Source organism: Aquarana catesbeiana, linkage group LG02 (genome assembly GCF_042186555.1).
Source record: "Aquarana catesbeiana isolate 2022-GZ linkage group LG02, ASM4218655v1, whole genome shotgun sequence".
NCBI lineage: Eukaryota > Metazoa > Chordata > Amphibia > Anura > Ranidae > Aquarana > Aquarana catesbeiana.
This window is the reverse complement of record NC_133325.1, coordinates 320,258,360-320,284,463: the sequence shown is the minus strand read 5'-3', so window position 1 is coordinate 320,284,463 and position 26,104 is coordinate 320,258,360. Positions and strand designations below refer to the sequence as shown.

The following is a 26,104-nucleotide window of genomic DNA, read 5'->3' as shown; positions in this document are numbered from 1 at the left end:
AACCTTGCAGGTTCCAGAAAAAAAAAAGTAAGCACGGTCAGTAGAGTGCCCTTAGATTTCTTTTTCAAAATCTTTTAACCTTAGAGCAATTCAGCTATGAATAAGAACCTGCCTTGATGGTGTGAAATGCGTTAGCAGTTTTTATCCCTGCTGTATGGATTTACACTAATAAAGGAATTACTATTTTTTGGATTGCGGCTGTCCAGAGTTTTGTTTCATTTTCTCTAGCCTTGGAGCAATGGTCACTTTCAGTAAATGATTCTGTCCAAAGTGGTTGTCTGTTTTTATCTAGCTTGTTTTATTTTCTTTGTTTTTTTGCATTGCAGTTACACACTCAGTATCACCTCTGGATTAACAAAGAGCTTCAAGGGTGTGACAGTAGTGTTTGTGGCCAAGTTAACCCCAGGTGTCATTTTTGCTGTGGTTTCCTCAGAATTACATACTATATGAATGCAACATTTTAGCTTGAGATGTTTTCTGACCCCAAATTGGTCTGTGACATTTCATATTTTAAGGCAGCACGTTATAGACCACCCACCTGTATTCTAGGTGAGGAAGGAGCATAGCTGATGAGGGCTATCGGTGCATTAGTCCAGCTACTTCAAAAGCCCTCACTTTATGCTGTATCAGGTAATGTATTTTTATCTACCTTTACCCAACAAAATGTTAGCATGAGTATGTTATGTTTCATGTTTTTTTTCTTCTGCATGTAATATTATTAAGCAATATATTGTTTCCTAGCTTAGCATACAGTACATAAAGATTAAGAAACTTGTCATGAATGAAAAATGGAGACTATCACTGCTGCCCTATCTTTCTTAAAATTCTAGATGCCTGGTTGCCATGTTGACCCTCTGAATTTCAAAGGAAAATGAGCACTAGCATCTCATGACAAGTGTTCTTTAACATAAAACACTTTAGGCGACTTTGTCACTTCTGCTAGCTGCTGGCAGGTATAAAGTGCACGCACCTAGACCTGCTGGAGCTCGCTTTCTCTGCTATGGCAAACTGCTGTTTTCAATGGGTAAACTCTGCCTTTTTTTGCCCCTTACCTGCTCCCTCCCACTTTCTTATTGACCCATCACTATAATAGGTTGACTCTATGGCATATAGGAATTTCAATGATCTGGGTGGTGGTAGAAAAGCTCCATTACTACCAGGTAGTGACAAAGCATTGCCAATTCACAGCGGCCATAACAGAGGGGAATGAAACTAGCTGCATGTATATAGAGGCCTGTAAGTGCCTTTACTCTATGACTGCTATTCGATTTCAAAGACACTGCCTAAGAGCAGTCATTACAATATACCTGCTATTACCTTTATTAGCCACAAAGTCATGAATACACCTCTAATTTATTTGTACCTTGTTGTTAAGGTCCATTCTTCCATGACTTAATGGCTAAGCTTCAACAAATGCTGCCCCCTGTCCAATAAGAATCCATTATTCACCACTGAGACAATCTCACAGTATATTGGAATTAGGGATAAGCTCAGGTGTATTTGAATCCTAGTCTTAACCGACCTGTGTGATCCCACCAAGAAGCTGTCATCTGTACTGTGTCAATCATTAGTGATTGAGGGACTCCCTGCAGCTGCATGTATTCATGCGTTGTATACCTGTGTGGTTGCCGGGCAAGGAATTCCTCAGCCACATATGATTGGCACAGTATAGTGACCGCTTCCTGGTGGAATTGTGCAGGTGGGTTTGGCCTAGGATCTAAACACACCTGAGCAAATTCCTAATTAGAGTGACTGTTAGTAGGCTATAGCCTTGAATTCTAGGAAGGTTAAACCTGCTAACCAGAAGGGAAGAGATTTCTCTTACTAAAAAAAGTAATGCTAGGCATCTTGTGTTATCTAATTTTATGTAGGTCTGTTTAACATAGAGTATACAGTACTTTATGCAATCTAAACAAGGAACGTGTCAAGAAGTAAATGTCATTTTTCTTCTTTCAGTCATCTGTGTGCACATAGCTTACCATTAAGCAGCAGAAATTGCGTAACTGCTTCCTGCTTCCAAATCTGAAAGGCAAACCGTGTGTGTGAGTTTTTGATGTAGTAGATTAAATCAGACAAAAAACTAAGATCACTGGTAAGTCCTGCAGAACTGTTCCTGACGAGAAACGAAAGCGTATCTGTGACGATAAAGGCCATGTACAGACAAAAAGCCTTGTGCCTCATTTTTGGGTTTGCCTGTCTGATGGAATTTGGTAAGTACATTATTTTATGTGTAACAAACAAACCTGTCACTCTTCCCTCCTCTTACTTTTGTAGTATCAGAATAACAATTTTCCTAATACTGTCATGTGTAATGTATGGGTTTTTTTGTTTTTTTTTATATAACTAAATTCTATGATCGCTGAAAGTCATAAGATTGAGAAAAAAGCATAAGATACAGCATTGCTTTCATTTGCATGAGACCTGTGAATAGGGGCCCCATGATTTCTAATGGCAGCCCTGGGTTTATCTAGACCTGGAGGGCGGACACCACCACTTAGAGCAGTAGTTCTCAATTCCTGTCCTCAAGACCCACTAACAGGCCAGATTTTAAGTATTACCTTGGGGAGATGCAGAATAGAATACTGCAATCACTGAGCAGCAAATTATATCACCAGTGATATATTTCAGTTATCTTGCAAACCTGGCCTGTTAGTGGGTCCTGAGGACAGGAGTTGAGAACCACTGACTTAGAGGGATCACCGACTGGTGAGATGAAGAGTGGCAGTGTTGTGTCGTATGCAGTGAGATACTGTACGTTTTGGCACTGAAAAAAGCTGGAACTGTCAGGAAGAGTGATCTGTGCATGACAGTTGAACTATAGTCCTGGCTCAACTGGGAGAGAGAGCTTGACTAATTTCTAATTGCTGTTTCACTTATTTGACAAGCCTGATAGTAATTTGCATGGAAACCTTATTAAAACAGAATATTTTTTTCTTATTTGTCCTAGAACCTGTAGAGCTTGTGGGCTGGAATATTTCATTGTCTTCTTTCTGTAATAAAATAGTGTAGAATGAGCAAAGGTGACTTGCAAAGTGCAGTACAGTCTAGGGCAATCAATCCGATTTTAGTTTTCGGTGGTTGTTGTGTGTTGCTACACTTTGCTCTTTATCTTATTGCCTAAACTGGTTTGGCAGTAGGGTGGGTTGTGTTACATTCTACTGCATGGGACAAAATTAAGGATGCACAGGCAAGTCAACCTTTACAGACCTGCCCATTAATATCAGTTCTGCACTGAAAGTCCTAGGATTGAGAAAAAGGCATAAGATACAGCATAGTTGTCATTTGCATGAAACATATGAATGGTAATGTTTAGCATCAGAAATGAATTGATTCTGTCCATATTGTAAAAAATAATAACATGAAATAAGGGAATAATATTCAATAGAGGGTATTTTCTTGGGTGCCTACTGATTGGAATCTATTCCAGTGCTGCAAGACAATACTTGGATTTGGTTAGCATCAATAAAATTCTGAAAAATGACAGCCATAGTCTGTGGATGGAACTAAAGTCGGAGACAACTGAACTAAAGGGTTTACCATTTTGTTTCATGCATAGTCAACCACATTTGACTGTGATAGTTACCACTAGAGTGGGTTCTGAATGGCATGGTCTCAAATGTGAAGAAAACCAGAGAACATTCCATTTCAATGAAATCTACGCAAGGAAGAAATTAGCTTACTTGTAGGTTTGGGACAATATGCTATGCATACAACAAAACACTCACATCTCAATAAATCCTTTTATTTAGAGCTCATAGATGTTTTGTATTTATTTACTTCCACCACGTGTAGAAGGAAAGAAAATAGCTTGATTCCCCCATCAACACATCAACACAAGAAGTGTTGATGAAGGAATGCCTCCCGCAGCGCTATTGGGTTCTGCTGGCAGGGAGCTTTCCCAGCTGGCAGAACACAATGATTTCTGCTAGCAGCCGACAGTAATCATATGTAAAAAATCTAACAGGTTGGTTGTACCAAAGTCAAATCCTAGCCAATCAGGGCTAAACTGGACAAGATTCGATCCATGTATGAGCAGCTTTAAGATATTTATGTACTGTATGTATGTATTTTATATACCAGCAGGTACAGATCATTTGTTTTCTTCACATGTACACTTTTATAAAGGAATCATTTATTTTCAATGAATATACATGTTGTTTTGGGAACTGTAAGGCTACATTCACATGTCTAAATGGCAACGACCAGGGTGGCCACTGGTAAGAATCAGCAGAATCTTGTCAGTGGTTGTAAACATAGCCTGCGCACATTGTGTGCAAGTAGCAGCAGCTGTTAGCGGTGGCTGTCAGATTTGTACTCTGTGCAAATCAATGGCTAGCGCCACAGCTGTTCACTTGTAACTACTCCTCCGAGTGCGTACATGGGAATAGAGCCTCCAACCGACCCTCAACGCAGCAAACTGTCCGGAGATATGCACCCATGTTGATGCAGCCTAGGTCTACATTCACATGGCTGGATGGATGCAGATAGTTTTCTGCATTCAGAGGTAGCTAAAACTTGCAATCTAATGCTTTTCATCGCCCTGGCTTCCTCTGTGCAGCTGTGTTAAAGTAGCCTAAGCCATGGGTTTCAAATTATACTTTTGTGTTTTCCTCTCATATAGATGTAGCACTCTGTAGTTTGGGAAGGGAGTTCCTCACAAATTTACTTGCCAGGAGTAGTTATCCTGTTTGATTGATAGAGATCTATTGATTTCCCCCTAAGTTTGGCCATGTCGCACTTTTCTCTTCTACCACTAGGTGGCTGGGTACTTGGTGGTACTAGATATGAGGCAACCCAAGGTCAGGTTATGGGTATATGGGGTATCTCAGCCAATGGGCAGGGGATTTCTTGAATCCCTTGGCCTGCTGGGAGCACCTATATATTTGGGTGGAGTCAGGTGATCTGCATTCTGTGCCACCTGGACAGCTGTCTGGGTGAACGTGTGTCACACGACCTGGGCTGCTAGGCCGGAGATTGGGTCTATCCCAGGGGCATCTGACTGCCAGGCTGTGTGAGGGCCTACACAGAAGTAAAGAAAGCAGTGCAGGGCTGGGATTGCGGCTTGCAGTCCAACCAGAAGTGACGGTTCTGCCGGCTGGAGAATCTGTCAGTGGTTGGAGGTAGAAGGAAAGCTGTCACCACAAAGGGACCAACCACCTTTACCAGGGACCACAGTGAGTAACTGAAGCAAGTATCGAAACCACATTCTCACCGAAAGGGCACGGTGGAGAATCGGGAAACTTCAGGAGGTGATCAAGTCAGGGACCAAACCAGTGGAGGAGACGCTTGCAGAGTAGCCTTGTGAGTCAAGCCAGGGACCTCGCCAGTTAGCAGAGGGGAGTTTGAGAAGTATCTGGAGTGCCAAGCTAGGGACCCAGCAGGGAAGCGTGGGTGACGCTTGAGGGAATACCACCGCAAACCTTGGAGGAGCTCAAGAGATTCAGAGTCAGTGAATCAGAGGGTCTAGTGAGAGACCGGGAGCTCATTGTTGAAGAGGCAGTTGAAAGGCCTGTTACTTTTGAGTTAGGAACTGTTAAAGAATGTTACCATAGGAGACAGCATTCCAGCATGTGCAGAAGTGGTGCCTTGCTGGGGCCTTTCCCTGCATGGCTGTCTCCCTATTGAAGTCTTGGACTCTGCCAATTGAATCTACAATTACTTAACGGTGTCCTGGCCCTTACCCTCTTTCCCCCAAAAATACAAAAAGAACTGTCAAAAGAAATAATACCTCTTTTGCATCCAAGAAGTGTCTGGCGCACAATGACTTTCACCATCTTTGCATCCACTATGCCTCACAACCCTCTACGTATTGAAGGATTTCAGCTATCTTTGGCCTTGGAGGGCCTCATTAGACTGGACAAGGCCAGAGACCTTGCTACATAGAGAGCCAATGAAATTATTTTGACAATATTATCTTTCACAAATATAACTGATGTGAATAAAATTAGACTAAAACATGAATGAGTCATCTTTTTATATCAGCTTAAATATAAATCTAAATTAAGCTCATCCAAACACAGAGAACTCTAACTGGTACCTGTATATTATAGAACTGCTGAACTATAATCAAAAAGCAAATATCTCTCTAAAAATGATATTAAAAAATGACAATTTCCTGGAACAATTTTTTCAAGAATATAATTTGTGAAAACTACACATTACTACAGTGCCTTGAAAAAATATTCATACCCCTTGAAATTTTCCACATTTTGTCATGTTACAACCGAAAACGTGAATGTATTTTATTGGAATTTTATGTAATAGACCAACACAAAGTGGCACATAATTGTAAAGTGGAAGGAAAATGATATATGGTTTTCAAAATTTTTTACACATAAATATGTGAAAAGTGTGGCATGAATTTGTATTCAGCCGACTTTACTCTGATAACCCTAACTAAAATCTAGTGGAACCAATTGCCTTCAGAAGTAATCTAATTGGCAAATCCACAAGTGTGTAATTTAGTCTCAGTATACATGCAGCTGTTCTGTGAAGCCCTCAGAGGTTTTTTAAAGAACCTTAGTGAACAAACAGCATCATGAAGGCCAAGGAACACACCACCCAGGTCAGGGATAAAGTTGTGGAAAAGTTTAAAAGCAGGGGTAGGTTATAAAAAAACATCCCAAGCTTTGAAAATTTCATGGAGTACTGTTCAATCCATCATCCGAAAATAGAAAGAGTTTGGCACAATTGCAAACCTACCAAGACATGGCTGTCCACCTAAACTGACAGGCTGGGCAAGGAGAGCATAAATCAGAGAAGCAGCCAAGAGGCCCATGGTATCTCTGGAGGAGCTGCAGAGATCCACAGCTCAGGTGGGAGAATCTGTCCACAGGACAAATATTAGCCATGCACTCCCTTTATTGAAGAGTGGCAAGAAAAAAGCCATTATTGAAAGGAAGCCATAAGAAGTCCCATTTGCAGTTTGCGAGAAGCCATGTGGGGGACACGGCAAACATATGGAAGAAGGTGCTCTGGTCAGATGAGACCAAAATTGAAAGGTTTGGTCTAAAAGCAAAACGCTATGTGTGGTGGAAAACTAACACTGCACATCACCCTGAACACACAATCCCCACCATGAAACATGGTGGTGGCAGCATCATGTTGTGGGGATGCTTTTCTTCAGCAGGGACAGGGAAGCTGGTCAGAGCCGAAGGGAAGATGGATGGAGCAAAATACAGGGCAGGCTTAGAAGAAAACCTGTTAGAATCTGCAAAAGACTTGAGACTCGGGTGGATGTTCACCTTCCAGCAGGACAACGACCCTAAACATACAGCCAGTGCTACAATGAAATGGTTTAGATCAAAGCATATTCATTTGTTATAAAGGTCCAGTCAAAGTCCAGACCTAAATCCAATTGAGAATCTGTGGTAAGATTTGAAAATTGCTGTTTAGAGATGCTCTCCATCCAATTGGACAGAGCTTGGGCTATTTTGCAAAGAGGAATGGGCAAAAATGTCACTCTCTAGATGTGCAAAGCTGGTAGAGACATCCCCAAAATCACTAGCAGCTGTAATTTCAGCGAAAGGTGATTCTACAAAGTATTTACTCAGGGGGCCTGAATATAAATGCACGCCACACTTTTCACATATTTATTTGTAAAAAAATTAGAAAACCATTTATAATTTTCCTTCAACTTCACAATTATGTATCACTTAATACATTTACATTTTTGGTTGTAACATCACAAAATGTGGAAAATGTCACGGGGTATGAATACTTTTTCAAGGCACTGTACAGTGGGAACCCCATAGAATGATAAATATAATCTTTATGTTTAGACTGGTGACACGTGGAGGCACATTGCAGATGTATAATCAGCATAATCAGCATAATCAGCAAATATTTATTGATAAAAAATGTATTTTTCTTTTTTTTTAAGTATATCCCTGTTACTTTGAGGATGAGTACTGTGTTTTAAAATGTGATGAAAACACCAGCAAAAGCAATGATGCAGAGGTCACAATCACTTGGCACAAAAGATTACCCTCCAATGCTTCAGAAATAATTTCTGCAGATATAGACAATCGGATTCTCATGAATGGAAATCTGCTTGAATTTTGGCCACTATCTTTAAATGATTCTGGGGAATATATCTGTACTGTGCAGTAAGTAAATGTAATATTTATTTGTCCTACAATAAGAGTGAATCTGTAGGAGACTGTGTTAATAAGTCATAGGAACACTTCATTCCTGACTTTTAACTGTGGGGTTGATTTACTACGAATGGGAGAACACAGACCAGGAGAACACAGTGATAAAAAAGCCACTAGCGATAACCGCATGTACAATCGGGCAGGCTGGTTGTACCCAAGTTGATCAATCAATCAACTTGGGTACATTCAGCCTACCCATACATGATTCGAATCTTGCTGAACCGGCCAAAATTCAAACCATCTGTGTCTGGCTTAAAACTGGAGAGTGCAAAATCTGGTGCAGTTCTGTGCAATTTTTGTCAAAATTGAACAAGCTGAAGTTAGAAGCTGATTGGTTACTATGCACAGCTGCACCAGATTTTGCACTCTCTAGTTTTAGTAAATCAACCCCAGTGTATTTCTCGTCAGCAAGAACAAATGTTTATAAAGCACTTTTTGCCGATAGGACCAAGTTACCATCCATATATACTATTTATTAATGCTACCAACACTTACATGTTAAAATGTTAAAGGTATAACACTTCTTTTCACTTGGCAAAATGAATGTTAGTGCAGTGTGAAGCGGTGTTCTAGTTTCAAGTGATTTACTAAAGGCAAATCGGCTGTTCACTTTTCAGGGGAAGCTGCACACTGCAAGGAAATTTTCCCCAGAGATTAATGAAATTTCACTTTGCAAAGAATACCCCACATGCAGGGAATTTTTGCTTACAGGTGATTGAAAGGTGGAAGTCAACAGAGTTTCACATCAAATATGGTAAAAAACAATTTTTATTATACATACATATACAAAAGTCAACAAACACATATATTAAAAAAGGAGGGCGTTGCAAAATATAGCAAAGCCATAACTCGTACTCTCTCACAATCGAATAGCAGCATATAGAGGGATAACCCTCACCCTATAAAGGGAGGCTATAATCCTCTATTCAAACAGAGAGACACCAAACTAAAACAGGGCTCTACATGTTTCGCAATTGAATGCTTCTTCAGGAGCAGTTTGAGTCGCCTGTATTGAAAAAAGAGAGAGAGAAGACATACAACAAAATAATACAAAATGTTAATGTTCAACTATGATTTTGTTCATTGCGTTTGAAATAATGTTCATGGACATAGTAGGGCAACAAACCAGTGGGACTGTCAACCAACAAGCATATGGTAACAGGCAGTCACATGCGGGGACGTGTAAGGTAGAGAAAGCCATAGAATATGTTTGAGCCTGGAACCATAGTGGAGTGTTAAATCCCAGTGAACAGAACAGGAAAAGACATAGAAAAAAGAAAAAAGAAAAAGAAAAAAGGCAGAGACCAAGAAGGAAAAACCGAGGGGGAGGAAATGGGAAGGGCTGGGGGGGTGAAGAAAAAAGGGGGGGGAGAAAAAACAGGGGAGGGGGGGGGAAAGGGGGGGGGGAAATAGGGGGGGGGGGGAAGGGGCCGAAGGGAGAGACAGAAACAGGGTAAGGAAGGAAGGGATGAAGGCAGAAAGGGCTGGTGGCATGGGGACTCCTACATAGTAAGGCCTACCTCAATAGGAGATAAAAAAGCGTAGATCGCTGAACACCAGTTGCTGCCAAGCTGAGAATGGCTTAGCCACAATGGATGGTAAGAAATCTAAATATAAACAGTATAGTATAAGTAATATCACCAGTTACTAAAGCTGTATAAGCTTCTAGCAGAACAGCAATCAGATTTTTCAAAAAAATATTAACTAGCCATTACATCCAGACATAACTGAAGAGGTACGGCCAGCACTGCAGACAAAAAGGGTCTCACCTTCCATGTAGAGATAAACACCGAACTAATCCAGTATACAGTGGTTATGGGCTGTGCTACTGTAGTGCCCAATTAGTCAGCATACGATAAACGGGTTTAAGCAGCAATGATGTAAACATCTATCAATGTGGTTGTACAGTGGTAAGACCAGATCATCTATAGAGGCAACACAGAAGCTTAGTGTTACCAGACAGTAAAATAGCATCCAAATGAACCATGCCTCAAAGCAGGACATAGGGGAGCAAACACTTACCAGGCTCAGGAAGTAGTAAACAAGCCGTCAGAACGCCAGGGAGCCATGGACAGAAGTGGCGTGGTACTAGTCTATGTTGAGAGCCTTTAGTACCCGCCCCAATCAGGTGTGCACGGGGTGCAACACCTGACTAGGCCGACCAGGGCTGCGTAAGACCGCGCATGCGCAGTGACCAAGAGTCAGCTGCGAACGTCGCGGACAGGAGAATGGAGCGCCTCCATGTAGGACACAGGCCTGTGAACTCCCCCTGGTGGTTCCACTTGACAAGCAGTGTAAAAACACTGCATGGGCTCAATGAATTGAGTCAGAGGGTGGAGACAGAGGCTGACAACAAGCCAAAGCCTACAACCAGAGGGAGGGGTGATCACAGGCCTGTATCTATAGCCGCAAAACTCATCCCCAAAAACGGGGCGGAATGCGGCTACCCGGCCACACATGTAACTGAGTTAAACCGGCAATCTAGTGAGGTCCCAAGGTTGGTATAGACCAAGTCCAAATTACGGGCCCAAAACGCATGGCCCGTAAACACACCAAAAAGGGGTAAAAACACCCATGAAAGGGGGGTTTAAAAAACCCCCTGCATGGTGTAAAAAGCTCAAAAATGCATAGTTTAACCATAGGTACATACAGGCATCTTGTCAATTTCAATGTGACCCTCATTAAAGAATAATAACTCAATGGCACGGTGAATTGTACAGCAAAAAAAGTGAACAGACAGGACTCCATAAATTGGAGTATATTCAAGGACGGTTAAGCAGATCAGGATCGAAGAGGTGGGGGAGGGGACAGAAGGATCACCAGTCCCACAATAGAGGGAATAAGCTAATAAAATAAATGTTATAAACCCTAACCATCATAGGTATATAAGAGAAGGTAGACATTACCTAACCAAGAAAAGATTTGTAAGACTGTACTTCATTAATGCCTGGCCGTGTGGCGTTCAGGCGTTCAATCCATTTCGCCTCTTGTTGGAGTATCCTTCTGTCCCAATCACCCCCTCTTGGATCCTGTGTGATCACTGCCAATGCAATAAAAGTTGCAACAGAGGTATCAAACCTGTGACAAAGATCAAGATGTCTACTGATGGGACTAAGCATCTTCCCATTGGTTGAGTAATAAACATGATCTCGTATTCTTTGCCAGAAGTGGCGGATAGTCTTGCCAACATAAAAAAAAAACACATTTGCAAGTCATCATAGACCACCCCTTGAGTGTTGCAATCAGCCAGGAAAAATGGGTGAAAAATCTCGCCATTTGGTAGTTAGAACCTCTGGCCCATGGAGATCCAGGGGCAGAAGGTACAATTACCACAGATCGGCATCCCCACTTGGTTGGTTGTATGGTCCTGTAGGGGCATAAAGTGACTTTTGGTTAGCTTATCACGTAGAGATGGTGCTCTCTTGAACACAATCTCCAGATAGTCACTAACATATTTGCCTAAGATGGGGTCCTCATGTAAAATGTGCCAATGTTGTTGTAATACATTGCGCAGTTGGTATTGCTGATAAGAATAGTTCGTAATGAACTTGACCATTGCATGCTCATCTACTTTGGTCTTGTTCTTGTATAGCAATGTATCCCTAGATTGGTCATAGGCTTTATTAAAAGCCTTACGAAGAAGTGACTTGGAATACCCACGTTTGAGGAGGCGATCCCTAAGTAAATTGGCCTGATGTTTAAAGTCGCTGTCGACGGTACAATTCCTCCTGAGCCGAATATACTGTATGTAAGGAATTCTACGTATTAATGTAGAGGGATGTGCACTTGCAGCGTGCAGGATTGTATTCCCTACTGTTTCCTTATGATACAGTGTAGTGGCCAGGCAGTTGTTCGGATCCTTATAGATCATGAGATCAAGAAAGGAGATCTCATGACTATTGCTATTAACAGTAAACTTATGGTTAAAGGTATTAATGTTTAGATGATCAACAAAGGATAGCAATGCCTGTTGGACCCCACCCAAATAATGAATACATCATCAATATATCTTAGCCATAACAGCACTTCGCTGGTATATTCACTAAGTTGTTAGTTCGAGAATAAGTCAGGTTCCCACCCCCCCAGGTACAGATTGACGTAGGCCGGGGCACAACAAGTGCCCATGGCCACACCCTGCACCTGGAGGTAGTGGGAACCGTGAAACGTAAAGCAGTTATGTGTCAAGATAAAAAATAGGAGTTTCAATATGAATTTGTTAAATGGCCATAGATGATGATCTTCCTCCATGAGGAAGGAGCAAACCATTCCGACGCCCTGCTCGTGAGGGATGCTGGAGTATAAAGCCTCAACATCCAAAGTAACGAGCAGGGCTTCAGGAGGGATTTAGACCCCCTCCACATGTTTAAGGAGGTCAAGGGTATCACGGATATAGGAAGGCAGACGTAAGACGTGAGGAGTTAAAAAGAAGTCAACAAATTTGCTCGCATTCTCGGTCAGTGAACCTATTGCCGAGACTATAGGCCGTCCGGGGGGGACTTGCAAGTTCTTATGAATCTTCGGTAACGCATAAAACGTAGCCATGCGGGGAAATTTGTTGTCCAAAAAGGCATGCGTATCCTGATTAATTAGGTCCGAATGGTAGGCATCCCCAATGAGTGATTTATATTCGTTAACAAAACGAAGAGTTGTACTTACTGGAATTATACGGTACCAGGACCTGTTGTTAAGGATGGTCATGCACATTCTTATGTACTGCTGGTCGGTCATTAATACAATGTTGCCCCCTTTGTCTGACTGTTTTATAACTAAATCTGGGTAGCGTTGTAATTTAGTAAGTGATTGCAACTGGTCAGACCGCAAGTTCTTTGGTGTGGGGTCTAATATGAGTCGCCTCAAATCCCCAATAGTAGCTGTCAAAAAAGCCCACGTTGGATGCTCATGTTACCCCTTTAACTGTGCCCTCAACAAATTTTCCTTCACCCATGACTAGGGATGAGCTTCGAGTTCGAGTCGAACTCATGTTCGACTCGAACATTGGCTGTTCGCAAGTTCACCGAACAGCGAACAATTTGGGGTGTTCGCGGCAAATTCGAATGCCGCGGAACACCCTTTAAAAGTCTATGGGAGAAATCAAAAGTGCTAATTTTAAAGGCTAATATGCAAGTTATTGTCATAAAAAGTGTTTGGGGACCTGGGTCCTGCCCCAGGGGACATGGATCAATGCAAAAAAAAGTTTTAAAAACGGCCGTTTTTTCAGGAGCAGTGATTTTAATAATACTTAAAGTCAATCAATAAAAGTGTAATATCCCTTTAAATTTCGTACCTGGGGGGTGTCTATAGTGTGCCTGTAAAGGGGCGCATGTTTCCTGTGTTTAGAACAGTCTGACAGCAAAATGACATTTTGAAGGAAAAAACTCATTTAAAACTACCCGCGGCTATTGCATTGCCGACAATACACATAGAAGTTCATTGATAAAAACGGCATGGGAATTCCCCAAAGGGGAACCCCGAACCAAAATTAAAAAAAAAAAATGACGTGGGGGTCCCCCTAAATTCCATACCAGGCCCTTCAGGTCTGGTATGGATATTAAGGGGAACCCCGGCCAAAATTTAAAAAAAAAAATGACGTGGGGTTCCCCCTAAATTCCATACCAGACCCTTCAGGTCTGGTATGGATTTTAAGGGGAACCCCGCGCCAAAAAAAAAAAAAAAAAACGGCGTGGGGTCCCCCCAAAAATCCATACCAGACCCTTATCCGAGCACGCAACCTGGCAGGCCGCAGGAAAAGAGGGGGGGACAAGAGTGCGGCCCCCCCTCCCTCCTGAACCGTACCAGGCCACATGCCCTCAACATTGGGAGGGTGCTTTGGGGTAGCCCCCCAAAACACCTTGTCCCCATGTTGATGAGGACAAGGGCCTCATCCCCACAACCCTGGCCGGTGGTTGTGGGGGTCTGCGGGCGGGGGGCTTATCGGAATCTGGAAGCCCCCTTTAACAAGGTGACCCCCAGATCCCGGCCCCCCCCCCTGTGTGAAATGGTAAGGGGGTACATAAGTACCCCTACCATTTCACGAAAAAAGTGTCAAAAATGTTAAAAATGACAAGAGACAGTTTTTGACAATTCCTTTATTTAAATGCTTCTTCTTTCTTCTATCTTCCTTCATCTTCTGGTTCTTCTGGCTCTTCTGGTTCTTCTGGTTCTTCCTCCGGCGTTCTAGTCCAGCATCTCCTCCGCGGCGTCTTCTGTCTTCTTCTCCTCGGGCCGCTCCGCACCCATGGCATGGGGGGGAGGCTCCCGCTCTTCTCTTCTTCTCTTCTTCTTTTCTTCTTTTCTTCTTTTCTTCTCTTCTTCTCTTCTTCTTCATTTTCTTCTCCGGGCCGCTCCGCAATCCATGCTGGCATGGAGGGAGGCTCCCGCTGTGTGACGGCGCTCCTCGTCTGACAGTTCTTAAATAACGGGGGGGCGGGGCCACCCGGTGACCCCGCCCCCCTCTGACGCACGGTGACTTGACGGGACTTCCCTGTGGCATTCCCCGTGACGTCAGGTCTGGTATGGAATTTAGGGGGAACTCCACGTCATTTTTTTTTTTTAATTTTGGCCGGGGTTCCCCTTAATATCCATACCAGACCTGAAGGGCCTGGTATGGAATTTAGGGGGACCCCCACGTCATTTTTTTTTTTTAATTTTGGTTCGGGGTTCCCCTTTGGGGAATTCCCATGCCGTTTTTATCAATGAACTTCTATGTGTATTGTCGGCAATGCAATAGCCACGGGTAGTTTTAAATGAGTTTTTTCCTTCAAAATGTCATTTTGCTGTCAGACTGTTCTAAACACAGGAAACATGCGCCCCTTTACAGGCACACTATAGACACCCCCCAGGTACGAAATTTAAAGGGATATTACACTTTTATTGTTTGACTTTAAGCATTATTAAAATCACTGCTCCTGAAAAAACGGCCGTTTTTAAAACTTTTTTTTGCATTGATCCATGTCCCCTGGGGCAGGACCCAGGTCCCCAAACACTTTTTATGACAATAACTTGCATATAAGCCTTGAAAATTAGCACTTTTGATTATTCATGTTCGTGTCCCATAGACTTTAACGGTGTTCGCATGTTCGAACGAACTTTTTTCCTGTTCGCATGTTCTGGTGCGAATCGAACAGGGGGGTGTTCGGCTCATCCCTACCCATGACCCTACCCCCCCCCACTTAGAATTGGATGTTATCAATCTTACCGCTTATCCCTTTTCCCAAGCAGACCTTGATCTCCTCAGATTTGGATTAAGTTTTTGTCCTACATCTCAAATGGATAAATATGATACTATTAAAGACCTATATCTTTTTTGTAGGAAGTTAACTTATAAATATCTTTTTGATGAGCAGTACATACACTCTAAACGCGATAAGGAACTTTCTGAGAGCATCAAGCACTTCACCATGGAGGAGTTCAGGGCTTTCAGAGACCTTATCTTGTTGTTAGAGGAGAATGAAGGGGCCAAGTCCTCAATATCCACTACCGACACTACCTCTACACCAACTTCTTTGGTGTCTAAACCTAAGAAATTTAAACCCAAATCAAAAAAAATTCCGGATCTTGCTAGTAATGCCCATATTTGGGCCTTTTTGACAGCTACTATTGGGGATTTGAGGCGACTCATATTAGACCCCACACCAAAGAACTTGCGGTCTGATGGTTAGGGTTTATAACATTTATTTTATTAGCTTATTCCCTCTATTGTGGGACTGGTGATCCTTCTGTCCCCTCCCCCACCTCTTCGATCCTGATCTGCTTAACCGTCCTTGAATATATTCCAATTTATCGAGTCCTGTCTGTTCAGTTTTTTGCTGTACAATTCACCGTGCCATTGAGTTATTATTCTTTAATGAAGGTCACATTGAAATTGACAAGATGCCTGTATGTACCTATGGTTAAACTATGCATTTTTGAGCTTTTTTGCACCATGAAGGGGGTTTTTTACACCCCCCTTTCATGGGTGTTTTTACCCCTTTTTGGTGTGTTTACGGTCCATGCGTTTTGGGCCAGTAATTTGGACTTGGGCTATACCAACCTTGGGACCTCACTAGCTTGCCGGTTTAACTCAGTTACATGTGCGGCCGGGTAGCCGCATTCCGCCCCGTTTTAGGGGATGAGTTTTGCGGCTATAGGTACAGGCCTGTGATCACCCCTCCCTCTGGTTGTAGGCTTTGGCTTGGTGTCAGCCTCTGTCTCCACCCTCTGACTCAATTCATCGAGCCCATGCAGTGTTTTTACACTGCTTGTCAAGTGGAACCACCAGGGGGAGTTCACGGGCCTGTGTCCTACATGGAGGCGCTCCATTCTCCTGTCCGTGTCGTTTGCAGCTGACTCTTGGTCACTGCGCATGTGCAGACTTACGGGGATGCGCGCGCAGCCCTGGTCGGCCGAGTCAGGTGTTGCACCCCGTGGACACCTGATTGGGGAGGGTACTAAAGGCTCCCAGCATAGCCTAGTACCACGCCATTTCTGTCCATGGTGCCCTGGCGTTCTGACGGCTTGTTTACTACTTCCTGAGCCTGGTAATTGTTTGCTCCCCTATGTCCTGCTTTGAGGCATGGTTCATTTGGATGCTATTTTACTGTCTGGTAACACTAAGCTTCTGTGTTGCCTCTATAGATGATCTGGTCTTACCACTGTACAACCACATTGATAGATGTTTACATCATTGCTGCTTAAACCCGTTTATCGTATGCTGACTACTTGGGCACTACAATAGCACAGCCCATAACCACTGTATACTGGATTAGTTCGGTGTTTATCTCTACATGGAAGGTGAGACCCTTTTTGTCTGCAGTGCTGGCCGTACCTCTTCAGTTATGACTGGATGTAATGGCTAGTTAATATTTTTTTGAAAAATCTGGTTGCTGTTCTGCTAGAAGCTTATACAGCTTTAGTAACTGGTGATATTACTTATACTATACTGTTTATATTTAGATTTCTTACCATCCATTGTGGCTAAGCCATTCTCAGCTTGGCAGCAACTGGTGTTCAGCGATCTACGCTTTTTTATCTCCTGTTGAGGTAGGCCTTACTATGTAGGAGTCCCCATGCCACCAGCCCTTTCTGCCTTCATCCCTTACCCTGTTTCTGTCTCTCCCTTCGGCTCCTTTTTTCCCCCCCTTCCCCCCCCCCCTCCCTTGTTTTTTCTCCCCCCCTTTTTTCTTCCCCTCCCCCCACCCTTCCCATTTCCTCCCCCTTGGTTTTTCCCTACCTTTTTTCTTTTTTCTATGTCTTTTCCTGTTCTGTTCACTGGGATTTAACACTCCACTATGGTTCCAGGCTCAAACATATTCTATGGCTTTCTCTACAGTACACGTCCCCACATGTGACTGCCTGTTACCATATGCTTGTTGGTTGACAGTCCCACTGGTGTGTTGCCCTACTATGTCCATGAACATTATTCCAAACGCAATGAACAAAATCATAATTGAACATTAACATTTTGTATGATTTTGTTGTATGTCTTCTCTCTCTCTTTTTCCAATACAGGCGACTCAAACTGCTCCTGAAGAAGCATTCAATTGTGAAACATGTAGAGCCCTGTTTTAGTTTGGTGTCTCTCTGTTTGAATAGAGGATTATAGCCTCCCTTTATAGGGTGAGGGTTATCCCTCTATATGCTGCTATTCGATTGTGAGAGAGTACGAGTTATGGCTTTGCTATATTTTGCAACGCCCTCCTTTTTTAATATATGCGTTTGTTGACTTTTGTATATGTATGTATAATAAAAATAGTTTTTTACCATATTTTATGACTGGTGCCTACAAAGTCCATTTGTCCACACTCCTGGGTGTAATTTTGAATTATTGTAGATTTAGGACGTTGGCACTGCTTTACTTATTGAGTCTCCACTAGGGATGAGCTTCGTGTTCGAGTCGAACCCATGTTCGACTCGAACATCGGCTGTTCGATCGTTCGCCGAATTGCGAACGTTATGGGCCGTTCGCGCTAAATTCGTGTGGCGCGTCACGGCCCATAATTCACTGCGGCATCGCAGTGCATTGCTGGCTGATGATTGGCCAAGCATGCACTATGACCCGCATGCTTGGCCAATCACAGCGCCGTCAGTAGAGAGAGCTGTAATTGGCCAAAGCCAGGGTGGCTTTGGCCAATTATGGCTCAGGGGATTTAGTACACACCCCACACTATATAAGGCCGCCTGCACGGCGGCCCTGTGTAGTGTGTGTTCCGGTGTGCTGAGAGATAGAGAGAGAGAGAGAGACAGTGTCATTTGATTTGAGTTAGATAGATTAGGCAGAACAGTCAGTCAGTTAGCTGCACTTACAGTGTATTGTGTATATATATGCATCCCAGGTGTTGCATATATATATATACACTGTATTCAGTTTAGCTAGATCCGTTCCTGTTATCTTCTATCTAGACTATTTACATTTAATGCAGTGCGTCCTGCTCACAGTGTTCAGCTAGATCCGTTCCTGTTATCTTCTAGACTATTTACATTTAGTGCAGTGCGTCCTGCTCACAGTGTTCAGCTAGATCCGTTCCTGTTATCTTCTAGACTATTTACATTTAGTGCAGTGCGTCCTGCTCACAGTGTTCAGCTAGATCCGTTCCTGTTAAATTCCTACTGACAGGCAGGCTTGTCTGGTTACAGTATATAAAGCTACCTGAAGAAAATTACAGGTGTTCTATTTGATCCTATTAGTACCACGGTCAGGCAGCTAGACTATTTACATTTAGTACAGTGCGTCCTGCTCACAGTGTTCAGCTAGATCCGTTCCTGTTATCTTCCTACTGACAGGCAGGCTTGTCTGGTTACAGTATATAAAGCTACCTGAAGAAAATTACAGGTGTTCTATTTGATCCTATTAGTACCACGGTCAGGCAGCTAGACTATTTACATTTAGTACAGTGCGTCCTGCTCACAGTGTACAGCTAGATCCGTTCCTGTTATCTTCCTACTGACAGGCAGGCTTGTCTGGTTACTGTATATAAAGCTACCTGAAGAAAATTACAGGTGTTCTATTTGATCCTATTAGTACCACGGTCAGGCAGCTAGACTATTTACATTTAGTACAGTGCGTCCTGCTCACAGTGTTCAGCTAGATCCGTTCCTGTTATCTTCCTACTGACAGGCAGGCTTGTCTGGTTACAGTATATAAAGCTACCTGAAGAAAATTACAGGTGTTCTATTTGATCCTATTAGTACCACGGTCAGGCAGCTAGACTATTTACATTTAGTACAGTGCGTCCTGCTCACAGTGTACAGCTAGATCCGTTCCTGTTATCTTCCTACTGACAGGCAGGCTTGTCTGGTTACTGTATATAAAGCTACCTGAAGAAAATTACAGGTGTTCTATTTGATCCTATTAGTACCACGGTCAGGCAGCTAGACTATTTACATTTAGTACAGTGCGTCCTGCTCACAGTGTTCAGCTAGATCCGTTCCTGTTATCTTCCTACTGACAGGCAGGCTTGTCTGGTTACAGTATATAAAGCTACCTGAAGAAAATTACAGGTGTTCTATTTGATCCTATTAGTACCACGGTCAGGCAGCTAGACTATTTACATTTAGTACAGTGCGTCCTGCTCACAGTGTACAGCTAGATCCGTTCCTGTTATCTTCCTACTGACAGGCAGGCTTGTCTGGTTACTGTATATAAAGCTACCTGAAGAAAATTACAGGTGTTCTATTTGATCCTATTAGTACCACGGTCAGGCAGCTAGACTATTTACATTTAGTACAGTGCGTCCTGCTCACAGTGTTCAGCTAGATCCGTTCCTGTTATCTTCCTACTGACAGGCAGGCTTGTCTGGTTACAGTATATAAAGCTACCTGAAGAAAATTACAGGTGTTCTATTTGATCCTATTAGTACCACGGTCAGGCAGCTAGACTATTTACATTTAGTACAGTGCGTCCTGCTCACAGTGTTCAGCTAGATCCGTTCCTGTTATCTTCCTACTGACAGGCAGGCTTGTCTGGTTACAGTATATAAAGCTACTTGAAGAAAATTACAGGTGTTCTATCCCAGCTTAGTGCAGCTACAGGCCATTAGTATGTCTGGAAGGCCAAGAAGGAGAGGCAGACAGTCACAAGCCAATAAGAGAGGGCAAGCAGGCTCTGTGTCTAGTGCTGGTCGTGGAGACGGTGCATCCTCATCAGCACGTGGCCATGGGACACGCTTGGCCTTTTTTTCGGCAGCTGGCCGTGTTGAGCCGCAACATGCGGAAGACTTGGTCGAGTGGATGACCAAGCCGTCCTCATCCTCCTCATCCTCTCTCACCCATGCCCAGGGTGCTTTGTCTGGCAAAGCAGCGGCCTCTTCCCTCAGCTCAATGTCATCAGTGACTCCTTCCCTAGCTCCACCATGTCCTCATGAGGATTCCCTCGAACTGTTTGACCACAATGTTGGGTACATGCTCCAGGAGGATGCCCAGCGTTTGGAAGGCTCTGATGACGATACTGAGCTCGATGAAGGCAGTAACATGAGCACGGACAGAGGGGGTGCCCAAGAAGGACAGCAATCTGGCAGTCATGCTCCCCCTGCTGCAGCATACTGCCAGGTTTGCTCCAGTGATGAGGAGGGAGGGGATGATGAGGTCACTGACTCAACGTGGGTGCCTGATAGGAGAGAGGAGGAGGAGGAGGAGGAGGAGGAGGAGGAGGCGGCGGCACATCACCAACGAGGCAGGATGCCCTCCAGGGGCCAGCCTAAGGGCAGCACATTGACTGCATCACACCCCAAAGCTCCACATGTGCAGGGCGCTGCAGTCTCTGCGCGTTATTCAAAAAGTTCTTTGGTGTGGGCCTTTTTTGAGACGAGTGCATCAGATCGCACCGCTGCTATTTGCAACATATGTCTCAAGCGTATCTCGCGTGGCCAAAACATCTCTCGCTTGGGTACCACATGCTTGACCAGACATATGTTGACCTGCCATGCAGTTCGTTGGCAAGCGTATCTAAAAGACCCACACCAAAGAACAAAGAGGATCTCTCCTTGCTCCTCATCAGCTGAGATTTCCAACCCCACTAGACCTTCAGTCCTCTCTGAGACCTGCAGTGAGAGGAATGAAGGTGTAGAATTAGGTGTGTCACAGCCAAGTACTTGTGGGCAATCTGCTTTTGGTACACCGACGTCAGATTGTACCAGGCAAATTTCCCTGCCCCAGCTGCTGCACCGCCGAAAGAAGTTTGCTCCCAGCCATCCACATGCCCAGCGGTTGAATGCTAGCTTGGCAAAATTGCTAGCACTTCAACTGCTGCCTTTTCAGTTGGTAGACTCTGCCCCCTTCCGTGAGTTTGTGGAATGTGCGGTTCCTCAGTGGCAGGTACCCAAACGCCACTTTTTCTCACGGAAGGCGATTCCGGCTCTCTACCGGCATGTGGAAGGCAATGTCCATGCCTCGCTGGACAGGGCGGTCAGCGGTAAGGTGCATATTACCGCTGACTCATGGTCCAGCAGGCATGGACAGGGACGTTACCTAAGTTTCACGGCGCATTGGGTGACTCTGCTGGCAGCTGGGAAGGATGCAGGACAAGGTGCAGTAGTGTTGGAGGTTGTTCCGCCACCACGCCTCCAAAATGCTGATTGTGACACACCTCTCTCCTCCACCCCCTCCTCTTCTTCTTCCTCCATGGCCTCTTCCTCGGAACCAGCGGTGCTCCGTAGGCGTTCAAGGGGCTACGCAAGTACGCAGGCCAAAAGATGCCATGCGGTGCTTGAGCTGGTGTGCTTGGGGGACAGGAGCCACACTGGGGCAGAGGTTTTGTCAGCTCTGCAGGGGCAGGTTCAGAGGTGGTTGACGCCACGCCAACTTAAGGCAGGAATGGTGGTTTGCGACAATGGCACCAACCTCCTCTCTGCCCTCCGACAGGGACAAATGACCCATGTGCCCTGTTTGGCTCACGTCCTTAACTTGGTGGTGCAGCGGTTCTTGGGCAGGTACCTGGGCTTACAGGATGTCCTGAGGCAGGCCAGGAAAGTCTGTGTGCATTTCCGCCGGTCATATAATGCCAGTGCTCGGCTGACGGACCTCCAAAAGGAGTTTAACCTGCCCAAGAACCGCCTAATCTGTGACATGCCCACCAGGTGGAACTCAACGTTGGCCATGCTGCAGCGGCTGCACACGCAGCAGAGGGCCATCAATGAGTACCTGTGCGACTATGGCACCAGGACAGGGTCAGGGGAGCTTGGTTTTTTTTCCCCACGCCAGTGGGCCATGATCAGGGATGCATGCACTGTCCTGTCACCATTCGAGGAGGCCACGAGGATGGTGAGCAGTGACAGTGCATGCATCAGTGACACTGTCCCCCTTGTCCACCTGTTGGAGCACACGCTGCGTGGAATAATGGACAGGGCACTTGAGGCAGAACAGAGGCAGGAAGAGGAGGACTTCCTTAGCTCTCAAGGCCCCCTTTATCCAGACAGTGTTCCTGCGTGCCCGCCGATCACACAGGAAGAGGACGAGGAGGAAGAGGAGGAGGAGGAAGATTGTGTCAGTATGGAGGTGGAGCCTGGCACTCAGCATCAGCAGCAGTCTTTAAGGGATCAGTCCCAAGAAACACATGGACTTGTACGTGGCTGGGAGGAGGTGGCTGCGGACCATGTCGTTCTTAGTGACCCAGAGGACTCCGGACCGAATGCCTCAGCAAACCTACGCTGCATGGCCTCCCTGATCCTGCAAAGCCTGCGTAAGGATCCTCGTATTCGTGGTATCAAGGAGAAGGACCAATACTGGCTGGCAACCCTCCTTGATCCACGTTACAAGGGTAAGGTTGCGTACCTTATCTTGCCATCGCAGAGGGAGCAGAGGATGAAACATCTTCGGGAGGCCTTGCAGAAAGGTCTGTGCAACGCGTTCCCAGAGACTGGGAGGTTACAAACTCCTGTTTCTGGACAACGTGTTGCTGAGGCTTCGGTCAGTCAAAGAAGGAGCGGTGGAGAAGGTGGCCGTCTGACCGATGCGTTCAGACAATTTTTTGGTCCGCAGCCCCAAGGTATGATCGGTTCCAGCAACCATCGCCAGCGTCTGTTTTACATGGTGCAGGAATACCTAGGGGCAAGATCAGACTTGGACACCTTTCCCACCGAAAATCCTCTGGGTTACTGGGTCTTGAGGATGGATCACTGGCCAGAGCTTGCACAGTATGCAATTGAGCTACTGGCCTGTCCTGCATCCAGCGTTCTTTCGGAACGCACATTCAGTGCTGCTGGAGGCGTGGTAACCAATCACAGGGTGCGTCTGTCCACCGACTCGGTCGATCGGCTGACCTTCATAAAAATGAATGAGTCTTGGATCACCACCAGCTACCAAGCACCTGATGCTGATGTAACCGAATAATTTTTTTTGAAATCTCAGATCCCTTCAAAGACTGCCTATGCTGATGCTGAGTGACTATCCCTGAGTAATTATCCTCTTCCTCCTCAATCATCACGCTGATAGCTTGTAAGAACATTTTTGGTTCTGGGCGCCACCACCAGTGCCTAAGGCACAATTTTTCAGCCCCTGTTTAACAGGGGCGTGTAATTACAATTTTTGATGTAATACTTTGCAGCAGGGCTCGTTCCTGCATTCCAACTAGAGTGTCTGTGAGGGGTTGCAGTGTTGTGGCACCAGCACCAGTGCCTAAGGCCCAATTTTTCTGCCCCTGTCTAACAGGGGCGTGTAATTACAATTTTTGATGCAATACTTTGCAGCAGGGCTCGTTCCTGCGTTCCAACTAGAGTGTCTGTGAGGGGTTGCAGTGTTGTGGCACCAGCACCAGTGCCTAAGGCCCAATTTTTCTGCCCCTGTCTAACAGGGGCGTGTAATTACAATTTTTGATGCAATACTTTGCAGCAGGGCTCGTTCCTGCGTTCCAACTAGAGTGTCTGTGAGGGGTTGCAGTGTTGTGGCACCAGCACCAGTGCCTAAGGCCCAATTTTTCTGCCCCTGTCTAACAGGGGCGTGTAATTACAATTTTTGATGCAATACTTTGCAGCAGGGCTCGTTCCTGCGTTCCAACTAGAGTGTCTGTGAGGGGTTGCAGTGTTGTGGCACCAGCACCAGTGCCTAAGGCCCAATTTTTCTGCCCCTGTCTAACAGGGGCGTGTAATTACAATTTTTGATGCAATACTTTGCAGCAGGGCTCGTTCCTGCGTTCCAACTAGAGTGTCTGTGAGGGGTTGCAGTGTTGTGGCACCAGCACCAGTGCCTAAGGCCCAATTTTTCTGCCCCTGTCTAACAGGGGCGTGTAATTACAATTTTTGAAGCAATACTTTGCAGCAGGGCTCGTTCCTGCGTTCCAACTAGAGTGTCTGTGAGGGGTTGCAGTGTTGTGGCACCAGCACCAGTGCCTAAGGCCTAATTTTTCAGCTCCTGTTCAACAGGGGCATGTAATTACAATTCTTGATCTAATATTTCACAGCAGGGCCCTGTGAGGGCTTACAGTGTTGTGGCCACAGCAACACCTAAGGCCCAAATTTCTGCTGAGTATATAGGGCAGGACCCTACTTTCAAACATCTAACTTACAAACGACTCCTACTTGCAAACGGAAGGAGACAACAGGAAGTGAGATGAAATCTACCCCTAGGAAGGGAAATTCTTTCCTGTAAGAGTTAATATGGGAAAACAATTTCTCCTTTCCACTGATGCTTTCCAATCCTTGTTCCACAAAAAAACCCAAATTTTCAAAAAACATTTTTCATTGGGACAAAAAAGTGAGGTGAAATCTTCTGAAGAGGAGGAAAGACAGCAAAACAAATGTCACAGGGGTGATAACCCTTCCCTATGTTTTCCAAAAAGCTTAGAAAAGATTTTTTGGCTGGAGCTAAACACGTTAAAAATGTTCAAAATTACAAACAGATTCTACTTAACAACAAACCTACAGTCCCTGTCTTGTTTGCACCGCCTGTATACTGCTGTTCAGAGTATATAGGGCCTGGTGGCCCCACACCTTTCCTTATTTTAATTTGGGTGCGGGGTTCCCCTTAATATCCATACAAGACCCAAAGGGCCTGGTAATGGACTGGGGGGTACCCATGCCGTTTGTCTCACTGATTTTCATCCATATTGCCATGACCCGACATGACATTAAACCCGCAAGCAGTTTTAAATGAGATTTTTTCCTTTAAAAATGACATTTGGTGCAGGGACTGTTCTAAACATGGGAAACACGCGTCACTTTACAGGCATACTATAGACACCCCCCAGGTACGATATTTAAAGGAATATTTCACTTTTTTTTTTTTACTTTAAGCATCATTAAAATCACTGCTCCCGAAAAAACGGCCGTTTTTAAAAGTTTTTTTTGCATTGATACATGTCCCCTGGGGTAGGACCCGGGTCCCCAAACCCTTTTTAGGACAATACCATGCAAATTAGCCTTTAAAATGAGCACTTTTGATTTCGAACGTTCGAGTCCCATAGACGTCAATGGGGTTCTAACGTTCGTGCGAACTTTCGGTCCGTTCGCGGGTTCTGGTGCGAACCGAACCGGGGGGTGTTCGGCTCATCCCTAGTCTCCACAGTCCATCCTGTGGTAAGACTTGGCACTTCTGTTCGTGTTTAGAGTTTCACATCAATCATTTTGCTCTTAGGAAAATTTTCTTTGCAAATCGCATCGTCCCTTGGAAAGTGAACAGTCTACTTTCCTTTGTTAAATCAACCTCTTTGAATACCTAGTCCTGTGGTAGCAAAAATCCAATGTATTTTGTATGCCCCTCTTACATGACTGAAAATTCACAGTTAACACAGATTCATCTTGCTTGTTACCATTCACTTTGGAAAGTGAACTATGGGCCTGTTACTTTCACAGCATTTTTAAAAATTATGATACACAAGAGGGACATACAGTATATATATATATATATATATATATATATATATATAAATCATGCAAGATAGATGCAGTGCTAGTGAAAATATTAGTCAATTTATCAAGTGAAAGAAAACTAAAGCAGAGTCCCATTGAGATTCAAGTCCATAAATAACAAGGAGGTAACACCCA

The 26,104-nt window shown here is 44.5% G+C and overlaps 1 protein-coding gene across 1 annotated transcript in view; it reads left to right on the top strand.

Annotated features, from left to right (window-relative positions):
• Positions 1–473: 473 nt before the first annotated feature.
• The window catches only part of IL18R1 (interleukin 18 receptor 1), a 77,569-nt gene continuing 51,938 nt past the window's right edge, over positions 474–26,104 (top strand). Inside the window, exons 1-3 of the mRNA XM_073614761.1 lie at positions 474–630; positions 1,957–2,210; positions 7,883–8,108. Of these exons, the coding sequence (XP_073470862.1) occupies positions 2,153–2,210; positions 7,883–8,108 (284 nt within the window). The 5' untranslated portion in view covers positions 474–630; positions 1,957–2,152. The remainder of the gene's footprint in view (positions 631–1,956; positions 2,211–7,882; positions 8,109–26,104) is intronic.